General features: G+C 36.4%; 1 protein-coding gene across 1 annotated transcript in view; it reads left to right on the forward strand.

Moving 5' to 3' along the window:
- SEC23A (SEC23 homolog A, COPII coat complex component) overlaps nt 1-14,805 on the forward strand; it is a 45,521-nt gene that overhangs the window by 20,872 nt on the left and 9,844 nt on the right. The window contains exons 10-16 of the mRNA XM_065402399.1: nt 178-301; nt 4,990-5,070; nt 6,166-6,255; nt 10,523-10,629; nt 11,721-11,874; nt 12,979-13,056; nt 14,125-14,286. Coding sequence (XP_065258471.1) covers nt 178-301; nt 4,990-5,070; nt 6,166-6,255; nt 10,523-10,629; nt 11,721-11,874; nt 12,979-13,056; nt 14,125-14,286 — 796 coding nt within the window. The remainder of the gene's footprint in view (nt 1-177; nt 302-4,989; nt 5,071-6,165; nt 6,256-10,522; nt 10,630-11,720; nt 11,875-12,978; nt 13,057-14,124; nt 14,287-14,805) is intronic.

Genomic DNA, 14,805 nt, shown 5'->3' on the forward strand with positions numbered 1-14,805 from the left:
CCAAGTCAGCTGGCACAGGCCAGCCACCAGTGTCTAATTTCAGTGTAGATATGTTCTTTGAGAGGTAAGTTAAGTATATCATGTTTGCTAAATGAATGCATAATAAGTAGTCCAGATGCTTTCTAGTTGTGTTTCTGTGTGTTTTATCTTGGTATTTTTTTTTGGTCTTTCATCCAGAGGCTACATGGTAATGGGAGACTCTTTCAATACATCCTTATTCAAACAAACCTTTCAGAGAGTATTTACCAAAGATATGCAAGGGCAATTTAAAATGGGATTTGGTGGCACTTTAGAAATAAAGGTAAGAGTCAAAACTTAATATGAATATTATTAGGGTCTGGTGATGTATTCTTTCCTTCCATTTCCCCTTAGGTACCACTGCAGATGTGGTCAGACTTAAACTCATGCACATGTTAGAAATTCAGAAGTTCTAACAAATCAATTCTAGTGATGTATTTGCATTGCTTGTAGTAGTGGTTCAGTGGTTTCATTTTAAACCTTTATTTTTAGGGATTTATTACTTTACCATAAAAATAAGGTCTTGAGGCAAGAGTGTTTGGGATCCTGTTTCTCTTATTTGGGCAAAACAATCCTTAATCCCACTTACATGCTAGTCAGCTGAGGCTACGCATATCCAGCACAACATGCCTCCTTGGGGGCTACAGTGTGTGAGCAGGCATGGTAGTTAGCCCTCCTAGCACATTTTGAGCATTAAGGAGAGATCCTTTTCTGTTGCTAGCACTGGGATAAGAGGCTTTCTATATTCTTTCTTCCCAACCTTCCTCCCACTATTGCACCTGTACAGTAGAGGCTAGGATCCAATGGAAAGTAGAGTCTGTATCCTAAATTCAGATATATACATGGATAAATGTCCTGAGAGATTTTGTTATATATCAGAGGAAACAAAATAATATACTAAGTACGCTAATGTGAGGAAGCGTGAAGCAAATTTTAACTAATGTGAAAACTAATGTGGTCTGCTGTAGTGGGAATTCAAAGGCCAGATAATTGTTTGGTACCTTTCAGTGCTTGTTTGTCCCCTCCTGTATGTATGGCTCAGAAACCTGGGAGCAACTGTGACTAGGGAGAGTCCCTTGTAGCATGTCTTCAACAGAGGTGTCCTGCCAGGGCCCAGAGTTGGTGTGGAGGTGCAAGGGCCATCATTATAGATGCATGCTGGCCTCCCACAGATCCTCGAGGGTCAGTTGTGGGGTCCCAGGGCTTTTTCCATGGGGGGGAACCTGCCCCATCAGGAAAATGGTGGGGTTGTCATGGGCAGGGCCAATGAGAGGGGGGACCAGGAGGGCCATTTGGCCTGGGTCTCAAGCTCAAAGGGGGCCTCAAATTTAGACACGTGTTAATTTTTTGGCATTTGATAAGTTTCGCAACTTGTTTTTATGTGCATCGCTATCGGACCAAAATGTGACACACACTCTCAGCTTAGATCTGCAAATTTAAGCAAATAAGAGAAGTGATTTGGTAAAAGACATACTTTTTTTGTTAACTGATATAGATTGTCATATTAAAGAGTTAAAATGTTCATAAATATTAATAAAAATATAATACAATATAGGTATAATATATTATCAATAAATATTAATAAAATATAATATATTATCAATATAATAATATATCAGTTCTGATGGCACAATATTAGACCGTGATGAACGTGTCCTCTCAGATCAGCGGATTATATAAACAAACCATGACTAGTGGCTGGTGCTGGATCAAGTGCGTGTTGAAAGGTAGACAGTTGTTACACTTCAGTGTTTTTATAGTTTTATAGTTGACTAAGGCATTATTTATGTGTGAGAATTCCTCATTATTATCTTCATATGGTAGCTAAAAGATGTGACTGGTTGGTTGGTTGGTTGAGCCCTAGCTTGGTAGCTCATCATTGGCTTTCGTAGTCTATAGGCCCAGATTCAAGAAGGAGATGTGCCAGCAGTAACAGATGCAGAAGAAGATCCTGTGTACGATCAAGAAACTCAACAGCAACAGGAAGATGTAGATCTTACGCAGCAAGAGCAATTCATGAGTACTGCAGGTTTGACTGTGACTGACATTGGAATTATTGACAAGAGCAATGCTGCCCAAATGCAATCTTTTCTTCAAATTAGTTGTTTTGAAATTCCAAGTAACATTCCACAAGATGATGATAATCATGCTTTCCCTACTCGTCTGCTGACAAAAACTCTTCCAAATGGTGAGACGTGCACAAGAGACTTGTTATGCTGGAATACAGAAAAACAATCTCTGTACTGTGCACCCCGCTTCATTTTGAACAAAAGTGCTGCAAATGCATTAGTTCTCTCTGATCAATCAGGATGGAGCATCAACAGAGGTTGGAGGAAGTTGAAAGACTGAATACCATCACATGAGAATTCAACGTCACACAAAGAAAACTATGTTACATGGAAATCAGCCAGTCGGGCAGAATCAGCTGAAGGTTCAGTTGAGAATTTACTCTTGACTGAACTCTCTACAGAAACTAATAACTGGAAAGAACTTCTTGAGCACATCCTGAATGTCATCCTTTTTCTTTCTGAGCGGCGATTGGCTTTCTTTGGTTCCAGTATTGGTGATCATGCAAATGGAAACTTTCTAGGCATAGTTGAGCTCCTCAGCAAATATGACCCACTTTTATCAGAGTACGTAAAACGTGTTTGAGACTCGCAAGAGAGTCAAAAGCGCATACAAGTCCATTATCTCTCCACACGCATACCAAACGAGTTTATTGAGCTATGTGGGTCATCCATACGAACAACAATTCTTGATGAGATTCGAAATGCCAAATATTTTTAAATGGTTGATTCCACTGCAGATTGTTCTCACAAGGAACAGACTACTATGGTTATTCAATATGTTAAGATTGTAGATAGCTCAAAATTTTCAGTTGAAGAAAGGTTTATTTTGTTTGATAATTTCACAAGAAAAACTGGAAAAGAAATTGCTGCTCGAGTACTAGCAATTCTAGAAGGTTTTAAGTTAGATTTTCAAGTCTGCATTGGTCAAGCCTATGACAATGGATCTAATATGGTTGGGAAGTACAAAGGTGTACAAGCAGTTCTGCTTGAGCATAATTCAAACTATATTTTCTCCAGTTGTGGAAACCACACAACCTTGTAGGTGTTGACTGTGCTGAATCATGCAAGGAGGCAATTACTTACTTTGGAACTGTTCAGCAAATGTACAATCTCTTCAGGAGCCGTCCACAAAGGTGGGAAATTCTGAAGCAATATCTTCCTGTTTCACTGCATGGGATGTCCAAAACTAGATGGTCTGCCCGGATTGACGGTTGTCAACCAGTTGCGCAGCATTTGAATTCAGTGAGAGAGACTTTAAATGAGCTTGAATCCCTCAATCTCACTTCTCAGGCTCGAACTGAACTTCAGTCTATTCAGAAGCACATCTAAATTTTAATGCATTCTGATGTCATCTTTGTGGATGAAGCTACTTACAATGATCCACCAAACTAATCTGGTAATTGAAGCAAGCAATGCTACACTTGATGTTGAGAGGGATAACATTGAAAGTCTTCTCAATGACATTCAACAGATTTGTGAACAATGGGATGTGATCCTGACTGAGTCCAAATTAGTAGCACAGAATATTAGCATTTCATCTGAGTTCTCCACCAATTGCAATTTACCTACTGAATCCGATGTCGAGCAGCATTATAGGGTCAACATCTTCCTTGTCACCATCGACTCTATTCAATCAGGTCTTACACGTTGATTTGAGTCACAGTGACTAATTTGTACCCTTTTTGGGTTTCTTTGGCAGTTCAACAGACTGAGTAATGAAGATCTACTTTTTGCAGCTGAACAATTTCAGCAACAGCACAACAAAGAAATCTCAAAAGATCTCATTGACGAGGTCATCTTCCTCATATGAATATATTCCACGAACTTTAAATTGGATTGCAAGTCAAAGGAATTGCTTCAAGAAATACTTGAACTTGGACTCTCTGGGATGTTTCCTAATATCACAATTGCATTGCGTATTTTTGTCAGTTTGCCTGCATCAGTGGCTTCAGGTGAACACACCTTCAACATGTTGAAGCAGGTAAAGAACTATCACCGTTCAACTATGGGACAAGAGCGTTTGAATGGGCTCTATGCTTAATATCAACTGTGACATTGCACAAAAGCTAGATTTATTTCCTCAATTATTAGTGCATTTGCACAGAAAAAGGCTAGAAAAGCATTTGTTAAATAAAAAATATTCAAATTATGTCTCACTCTTTTTTTGATGCCTTATTTTGTTTTCATGTGTCGTCATTTTTTATTTTTATTATGGCTAGGGGCCTCAAAAGCTGGAAGTGGCCCGGGCCTCTCTGGACCTCTGAGAGGGCCTGCTCATGGGTATTTCCTTTCCCAAAGCTCCCCTCAAGAGGATTTTATTACTGGAAGTAATGATCTGGCCTTCTAGTTTTGTACGTACATAGCTCTGAATTTGGCTGAAGAAACTGGCAAGGATAAATAGGGAAACCCAACTCTTTCAGGACACCAATATAGAATATTAATTTAATATGATATTTGTACAATCATATGGCCCATCCCACAGCCCCTCATCTGAGCCTCATCTCATGAATATTTTAACGATTGTATCTTCAGTAGAAAATGCCTTTAGTTGTATGATGTAGACATCACTTATAATATGCTTTCTGGGGCACTCAGAGGTCTAAGTAGTAGCAGGTGTTCTTTATATGCTATAATTCATAAACAATACAATTTCAGACTTAGAAAACTACACATGTAGCAGAGTTCACTCTTTAGACTTAGGCATGTTTGCAACAGCAGTTGGCTTTGTTTGCTGAAAGAACTATAAATATACTGAACATCCTATGTATTTATAACCTCTTCTAAAGGTGTGGATGAAACACTGAATGCCTGGTTAAAAGAAAAATAAATGTTATTTTATCAGTGTTGAATGTATGAGTAAGCATAGCTCAATATGTGACCTGTTTTTCTTTTAAATATAAAGACCTCAAGAGAAATCAAGATTTCAGGAGCTATTGGACCCTGTGTCTCTCTCAATTCCAAAGGACCTTGTGTGTCAGAAAATGTAAGTTACGTTTGTTGTAAGTGGGTGCACTTTTGAATTTCTAGAAAATAAGACCTAGGTTTTCTGGATTTGTAGAGGAATGTACTGGTACTTAATTGTTGGATCAAAACCCCTGTATAAATCATTATCAGCATTTTAAAATTTGTTCATGAACAGTTTTTTCAGATATACTCCTGACTCACACCTCAAGGCCCTCAGTCATCAGAGGGCTATATAAAGAGTCTGGTGAATTTAGGTGGTTAGGTTTTTTGAAATATATTGGATGTGTTTTTGAATGGACACCAACAATGAGGTAGTTTTTTCACTGTGTTCTCTGCTCTCTTATAAGACCACAGTTCCATGAAGCCCTACATCCTGTGACCCATTTATGTTGTATCATGATGTTGCATCAATATGTGATATTCTATCAATATGATATAATGTAAAATCACACAAAAACATGCAGAGCCCAACTACAAATATAGCAAAAATAAGTATTAAACCAGTGACGGGGAATTCAACATTTAGGAAGTTTGATAAGTATCCAGTATGTAGGAGTTTATTTGACCCAGAGGTAGCTTCTCTCTAGCCCCAAGAACCTCCCTTGCACAATCACCATCTCTCTCTTAAGCCAACCTTGTGCCTATACAGTTATACCTCTGGCCTCTTTCTTAGAGGAAGTTTAGTAGCCTATTACCTCCATCTGACTTTCCTGCTGCCACCTTTGTGATGGAGGGATACCACCTTCTCTTCCCCTTTCCATTCCCTTCCTGTGATGTCTATCCTTCCATACTCTCTCTGTGCCATCTTGGGAGTGTCCCTTATTGCCTTCCCTATGGAGTTGTTTTGATTTCTTCTGCCCCCAACTGGTGCCTGTTCTTCTGCTCTTTCTGAGGGAACTGGCCTGCAGCTGCTGCTCATGTTGGCAGCCTCTCTGCCTCTAGAAGCCAGCAGAGGGAGCCTTGAGGATCCATAACAGAGAGGAAATAGTGGAAACAGTGGCCTGTAGTGATCAGAGGCAAGAAGTGCAGCATTTTTAATAGCTCTATAAGTATATTAGTGAACAACAACAAGATATTCCTGTTTTAAAAATTATTCTATATAATGTATTTACAGGAGATAGGAACAGGAGGTACATGTCAATGGAAGATCTGTGGCCTTAATCCCAATACAACACTTGCGCTGTATTTTGAGGTGGTCAATCAGGTAAGAGAAGTTTCACTCCACTTGTATTAAACTCAAAACACAGTAGTTTTATTTTTATGTAAATCTTGAATACTGTATTTTATTTTTACTACTCCCTCAACCATTCCCACACAGTCTATTACCATCCTCAGTCAAGTTTTTAAATTGGTTGGTATCCACCCAATGTGATGAGTTGACTTTGTTTATAAATGTTACATTACGTACACCAGCAGCGATCCATTTATTGAATGACAGATATCAGAAGATAGAAAAACAAATAAGCGTTTATTAGCTGTAAAATGTTTACTTTTAAATATATATATATATATATATATATATATATATATATATATATATATATATATATATATATATATATATATATATATAAATAAAACCTAGATAATTGTAAATGCTGCCATTTAAGCTTCAATAAACAGATAATCTGGTGATGAGAGAAGAATTGGTATACTGTAGTTGGAGGAAAAATTGGATTGTACATTGCTTCTAACCAGATATATGAATATGCAGCTTTACATTGTTGTGCATTTTTCTTCAAATTAGTAAAAAAAAACCCAAAACAAAGCAAAAATAAAAACAAAACAAAACACCAAAACCAACCAAACAAATCTCTGATCTTTATAAATATTTTAGCAAGTTTTCAGACTATTGTAAACATTCTTTAATATGCATTGTTGGATTGAATTCAGCAGTTCCAGGTTTTGATTTTCCAGTACATGTGTGAACAGAAACTAGTGGTACTTCCTGGAATAAATTGCTGATATTTTAGGTTTAAGTCTCTCTCTTTAGCTGAAGGCAAAGGGCTCTGTTCCAGATGAATAAAGACTTATTTCAATTTGCAGATAAATCTATTCTGTACCTCCTGAGAAGAGAGAGAAAAAATAATTCCTTATTTCTTTTAATAGGCAAAAGTACAATGTTCTCTTTAAAATCTTAGTAATATTGACTCAAAATACCCATATGTAACAAACAGCAATTGTAATAGCTCTGCATTACCAAATAGATGTTGAGAGTTTGGAAAATAATGTAGTTCTTTAGTAGTAACTGAATGTATTTTTCTATAGTGTATTTCTGTTTTAAATTATGGATTGTTTTGGTTGTCAAATTGAATGTTATAGATCAGACCTTAAAATGTAGGCACCTCCAATTGTGCACATCCATTTGTACGTGCCTAACATAAACAAATACTTGATGTATGCATATAAATCAGGGATTTATGTACATACTTGTCCAATTACTTGCTATCTGCATGAGCAAACATCTGATTTACATGTGTAAATTAGATGTACACAAATGGCTGCCCCCACATAACTTTGAAAATGTGGTCCTTTGTATGAAATTCTACTATCAAACTGCTGGTTATTCTTTCAGTCTAGATAGGGGTTTTGAAAATCTACATTTGTTATTCCTGAAGCATATTTAAATTGCTAATTATTGGAAGGGTTATGGATTAATTGGAAATGCTCGACACTTGAAGAAAACATAAGTTTTATTCCGTTCATCTCTGAAGAGGGAGGAGGCTGTTTCTTCAAGCCATTGTGGCAAAGATTTCAAACATGACAATCTGTATCTTGCACCCAGATATAGTAGGAGAGAACAGAGATGCAAAATAAGTTCTGAGCAAGACTTGTAGCAATCCTCATTTTTAAAGCTAAGATTAATTCAAATGAGAAGGTATGAAAATCTTTTAGATTCAGTAAGTGGTTATAAGCATTGGAAGAATAGATATGACAGACAGACAGCTTTTGTGAAATAAAAATTGAAAAGCGACCGGCTCAGTGATTGATGATTTACATTTACTTTAAATTTACTTATTAAAGTTCCTGTGGAGCTAAATTTTTTTACACTCTTGCAAAAAGTGCCAATGTCCTACATAATTACTAGAATAACTACATTCTACCCACTTACTCTCCCTGCATTTGCAATTGGATACATTATTCTTCCCTTCTTGTCTGAAACTTTTGTGTAATATTGCTTTTCCTATTCAACAGCTTCATCATTATACCTCATTTTTTGCTGCATTTCAGTGGTAGGTGAAATGATTCATGTATAGTTGGTAAAGCACTCTGGGGATCCTTCAACATGAAAGGTGTCACATAAATACAATGTTAAGCCTCTGTTTTTAAAATTAGGATGATATCAGCATTCATTAAGGTGAATTAGATATAATTTGCCTTCCTCTTTGTGAATTTTCACTAGACAGCCACCCCCAAGAAATTTATAGTATGTTAGAGGTGTATCGTATGCTTCACTTACATTTAACAAGTAGTCTTCTATTTATGGTTTACTTCTATTTCTGTTAGGTTTGTACTGCAGTTCATTTGAGAAATCCTCGTTTGTAGAAAAAGGCAAACTGCTATTTTCCCCCTTCAGTTGCGGAGTATGCTGTTTTCAGTGTATTTCCCCCATTTCATGTTGTTTAAGCTGTATAAATTAATATCTGGTATGCTATGTTCTTTTGTACAGTTGAGTTGAAACATAGATTTAACCCAGATGTTTGCAGCACTGATCGTACTGTATTCCTTTTCTACTGAAATATGATTGTCACAAAAAGTTTCATAGAAACAATAAGGAGTTTAGCATACCAGAAGATACTGTGATATGGGGAAAAGTGAACATAAAATCAGCATTAGCCAGTGATCATTCTGTACGTGCTTGTATATAATCTTTTGTAAATCATATCTATTGTTTTGCGATTTAACAATTGCTAACATAGTTTTAAAAGTCAACCTTACACAGAAGAGTGTGTAAAATGATGATTTAATAAACTAACACTTCTCAGCATCCACTTAATGTCAGGCATATTTTGAAAACTAAAGTGATGGATACTTGTTTCAAAGGTATAAGAGTCACACTTAACCAGTTATATGCAGCGTTGTTGTTGCTGTGTTGGTCCCAGGATATTAGAGAGACAAGGTGGGAGAGGTAATATCTTTTATTGGATCAATTTCTGTTGGTGAGAGAGAGACAAGCTTTCGAGCTTACAGAAATCTGTATATCACTCAGTTATATACTGTACTGTGACTCTACTAATCTGGGTTTTGAAATTTCAGTTTGCATCAGAATTCCAGTTTCTATGACACTGTGCTGTAAATTATTGTTCAGCATTTTCACTACTTCTGGTTTAAGGGACAATGACAAATAATTGTACATCGTTTGTTTTATTATCAGTTGTTTTTAATCTTTAAAAATAGAATTGCTTTAACTCTTTTAAAGCAATAAACCCTTAACGTAGAGAATACAGTACCGTTAAGAAATTACTCGTATCAGACATTGATTCACCATATTGTGCTTTACAATGGTAACATTTACAAACAACACTAAAGTTACTTCCTTATATCTTTCAGGAATGCAAATATTTGGGTAGTTTAACTAGTTTCAAAATAATATTGAACTTATATATTTTACAATAGTTTCCTCTCAGGAAATTAAGGAGGAAGTCTTCAGTATTGCCAACTCCAAATGTTAAAAAACAAAATTATGAGCCATATCCCCAAAAATCATGAGAGTAGCTAAAAATTATGAATTAAAAAATGTTTTGGGTTCTTTGAGTTTGCCATTTGGTTTTTGAGCCTTTACGGCGCAATTGGGTCACATTTTTTAAGCATTTCACAGTACACATGAGGTTTAGAACCTTTTTTTTCTAATGATAGCTGAGACTTTCATGTAATCGCACAAACCTGGAACCTGTGACTTTACGTAAAACCACCCAATATTGTGACACTTGCAATAAAATCATGATTTGACAATACAACCTCTTTCCAGATCTTTTCCCCAGCTCGCACCCAATTTAGGTGAAGTGAACTAATCCTATCACTACACACCAAAAGCTATCAAGTATACAAAAAGGAAAAAAAGCATATTGCTTTTTCTCTAATGCCTTTCCATTATAGTAATCTTGGGTGTTATTGGTAGGGTAAAAAACAATTATACCGAAATTGGATTTTTCAAATCAACAGTGTCTCTTTAAAACCTTGCAGCTGGCATGATGATTTTTTGTAATGTAGGACTTTCTCCATTAGATGACTGTAATTTTAAAGTTAGACAAATTTTGGACTTAAATCTATAGCTCAAGATTGACAGAGAGTTTACTGGCTTACATTTTTTATCCACTAGACATTTGCTGAGCATATTAGATTTATTAAAGTAGCTTCTTTCATATAATTTCTAATTTCAGAATGGATTTTGGCAGTGATAGGAATCCTAATATGATGATTATACTACAGAATCTTAGTGAGATTTTGTTAATTTTTTTTTTTAAACACAGCACAATGCTCCAATTCCTCAAGGTGGACGTGGTGCAATCCAGTTTGTGACTCAGTACCAGCATTCAAGTGGACAGAGACGTATCAGAGTAACCACAGTTGCCAGAAAGTAAGCTTTAATTGTGATGAATTAATTTAGCAATGGTGTGATACACATCTGTTGCATTTCAAATAGAATTATTCAGTTATTTAACCAATTGAGTGCTTTTGGATGTACAGTGCACATGGCAATGATGGGACTGTGCCTCTGACACTATGTATGTCTTCTGGATGAAGAGCTATAAAGCATCCGATTTCCAAGAAGTTGCAGGGTTGAATGGAAATGACCCAAATATTTGTAGCTGAAGCAAGAATCTCTGGGTGAAATTCTATGGCCTGTGTTTTGCAGGTGGTCAGACCTGATGATCATAATGGTCCCTTCTGATCTAAAAATCTATGACTGTTAGATTTATCAGAAGGTCGTTATATACAATTGCTCCTCCACCACCAAAACCCTCACCTGCAGTTTCATAGGTTCAATTAGCGTCGCAATTAGTTTGCTTAGAAAATGGAGGTTAGACATTAAGAAGGCAGTTTGCAACACTGAGTGATGTTTTCTTTAGTATTGGGCAGATTATTGCATGCTTAATTTGGTGGTAGATTCCCCTTATCAAAGGAGGTGTTGGCAGTCACTGTTAGCATGAGTCCCAGGTTGTCTTACACTTATTACATTATATTTAATTAACATCTTCTCAGTACTCAGTAGAACAGACATTGTATGCATACAGTACACTCATTCCTCACAATCTGCAAGGTCCCAAAATTAGGGCACAGAATGACACAAAGACCCAGAATGAGGGGCACAAGGAAATTTATTATTTTAGGAATCAGAATGTGTGATTAATTTTCAATTTAACATTTTCTATAACTTTCCTTTCATAATTCAGCATTTTTGATGTAAATGCCTTATAATAATAGTGACATTACATTATGTTTTTGTGGGTGGAGCTGCATTTTGATTCAAAATTGGGAGAATTCTGAAAAGAGAAGGGGCAATTGGGAAGTAAAGAGTCCACCCGAACTAAGATCTTGGAATTCCAACATGGGCTTGTCTGTTCTGAAATTGCTACAGCTAGGCTATCTGCCTTAATTTTAATAGAATATCCTGAGTCTGGATGTTTTTCTTTTAGATATGGTAAAATGATTGTTTTTCTTTTACAGCTGGGCAGATGCTCAGACACAGATCCAAAACATCGCTGCTTCTTTTGACCAAGAGGCAGCTGCCATTCTTATGGCCAGATTGGCAGTTTATAGGGCAGAGACAGAAGAAGGACCTGATGTACTTAGGTGGCTGGACAGACAGCTGATACGACTGGTAAGAAGACCATACTAAAAGTGTGAAATCAGCTTTTTCTCTCCAAGTTTACATTGTTAAGTAATTCATATGTCCAGTGGCAATCTGTAAATACTATATACAGAGAGACTGAATACTTCATCACCACCACCACCACCAAGAATGCATTGCTAACGAAGATTTCCTATTTAAATAATTAAAGTAGTTATGATTTTAGTTAGTATCGTTTAGTTAGATTTTTAGATAGTATGTGTTCAACTCTCAGCACAGAGTCACTGCTCTGAAGCAGCCAAGTATCAAGAAGTTTAAAATAAGATTAAAGATCTAGCTCTGGGGAGTAGAAATGTCAAGCTGGGTGGGGGTGGAGAGAAAGAAGAAAAGTATGGATTTCAGCCTAATTTTGCAACCGAGAAAGTTGAAGTGTAGCTTACCACAGTTAGGATGGACACATAAGACATGAAAAGAAATTGATTACACTTGGGGAGTATATTGAGAAGTGTATATGCTTAAATACATTCTGTATCTTCAGTGGCTGAAACTCCCCCTCTTTCGCCTCCCTCCTCCCAATTGGTTTCTTATGGATTGTCTCAATGCCTGTATACTAGTTAAACTACATCTAGATAGTTGCAAAAAGCTATTTCTAGCTTCACTTAACTCCTTATGCAAGCACCAAATAAATGCATCCTTAGAGAGGTCCTTTGCCAAAGTTAAAATTTGTGGTAATTTTCTAAGCTGTCTGTTAGTAATGTCAGTCTTACTGTACTGTGACTGGAGGTGGGTAAAATTTTTTCAGCTAGTACTTTATTCAGTGTTCTATTAAGTTTGCCTCCCACATGTAGGTTATAATTATTTAAAACTGTCGTAATGATTTTTTTCTGGGAACATTTAATTTTGTAATTCCTCTTTGGGGATTTAAAAAAACAACTCCACAACCCAATATGGAAGGAAATTATTACTTGCCAAGAAGAGCATTTGTATCATGTTTCATCCTGGACCACGTTTGTACAGAAAACGAAACTTGGGGAGGGAAAAAATATTGATTTATAAAATGAAATATTTGAAAATAGAATAGTGGCATAAACAAAGCTGCCATACTAATTTAGATTCATTTTTCTTTTCCTTCAGTGTCAGAAATTTGGAGAATATCACAAAGATGATCCAAGCTCCTTCAGATTTTCAGAAACCTTCTCACTTTATCCACAGGTGAGTAGAAAGAAGGTGTTAAAGGTAAAGAGTAAATAATTAGGGGAAAAGCATGGATTTAGAAGGCAGTGGAGGGGATAGGACATTGGATTGGGACTGAATCAGAAGACCTGGGTTCTCTTCCCAGCTCAGCCACTAACTTGCTGTGTGACCTTGGGCAAGTCAGTTCACCTTTCTGTGCCTCTCTTTCCCTTCCCACTCTCTTTCTTCTTGTCTGTTTAGGGCTCCTCCGGGCAGGGACTGTTTCTTACAATGTGTTTATACAGTGCCTAGCATAATGGAGGACTGTTCTTAGATGAGGCCTCTATGTACTATCGTAATACAAATAATAATATTAAATAGATTTTGGGGACAGCTATTAAAAAAAGAAATTCACAAATATTTTAAATTTCATGCTATACAGGATTGCTCTGGTGATGTCTTTCATGTACTACTTAAAAATAATAAATTGATGAGAGGAAACACTTCACTGACGTTTTGTTAGTTTAATGCAGTTGAGCTTAAAAGGAATTGTGCATTTAGTAAATAACCATTTCCAGAGCACTGTTAAACCCTGTTGCATCTTGATTTTCCATTGACCTCAAAGCACCTTCAGTGTAAACTGGCTGCACTGAAGAAAGATTGGTGCAGCAATAAAAGGGTTTAGGCTTTCCAGGTCCAAACTTTTAAAAGGTCCAAATTTGCAGTTGATAATAATTGTATTCCTTCTCATAGTAAAACTGCTCTTTGCCCAGTTTCTGTGTTTAAAACATAGTACAATAACTCCTAAAAACTGTACAGTTAATTTACACATGCTATTTTAGTAAAGATTATAACAGTATAGAATATTCTGTTTTAGGTATAAATATAGGGGAGAGAAGAGATGTTAAACTCTCCTTTTAGTGCCTACCCATTTTGAGAGTGACCTTACTTTATTTTCATAGAGAAGTGCAATGTTAAATTATTTGAAAGCAGTTTTGTGAGTGGTACATTTCTAATGTTGCACTACCTAGTAGTGTGATAATTTTATTGGAAACAGATTTTTTCCAACTTTACTTGTCCAACCCTGTTGGACTTTTTGTTTTGCAGTTTATGTTTCACTTAAGGAGATCCCCTTTCTTGCAAGTCTTTAACAACAGCCCCGATGAGAGTTCATACTATCGACATCATTTCATGCGTCAAGATCTAACCCAGTCACTTATCATGATTCAACCAATCCTCTACGCCTACTCTTTCAGTGGACCTCCAGAGGTATGACCAGGTTTAATTCAACTATAGGGCAAAAGTGCACTAGATGTGGGATTTTGTATTCATTGCAAATATTTATGTACGTATTAAAACAACCTTATGCATCAGCGCCTGTGAAAGTGTAAGTGTGTGTGTAATATATTTTATATAAAACAGAAAATTGTGAGCAAGGCAGTTATGTGAACAATGAGATCTGATTGTTGCACAATAGCCTTGAGAGCATAACTCACTTTTTTGTATGATGGCATTCCAAACCAAGACACATGGGATGAAATTCTGGCCCCTTTCAAGTCAAATGGGAGTTTTGCCTTTGATTCCAATGACATCAGGATTTTCCCCATGGTGTAAACCTATTTTTAACACTAGGTTTTACTTGTTAATAGGTGTGAAGGATTTTACACAATTACTAGGAAAAACAAAGTTTCAAGGCTGTTTATGAAAGGTGATGTCATAGTCCCACCACATATCTCACCCAGAATTGACCCCTTCCATTGTCATACAGTTGACTATAGTTAATTAGCC

Source organism: Emys orbicularis, chromosome 4, assembly GCF_028017835.1.
Source record: "Emys orbicularis isolate rEmyOrb1 chromosome 4, rEmyOrb1.hap1, whole genome shotgun sequence".
NCBI classification, from domain to species: Eukaryota; Metazoa; Chordata; order Testudines; family Emydidae; genus Emys; species Emys orbicularis.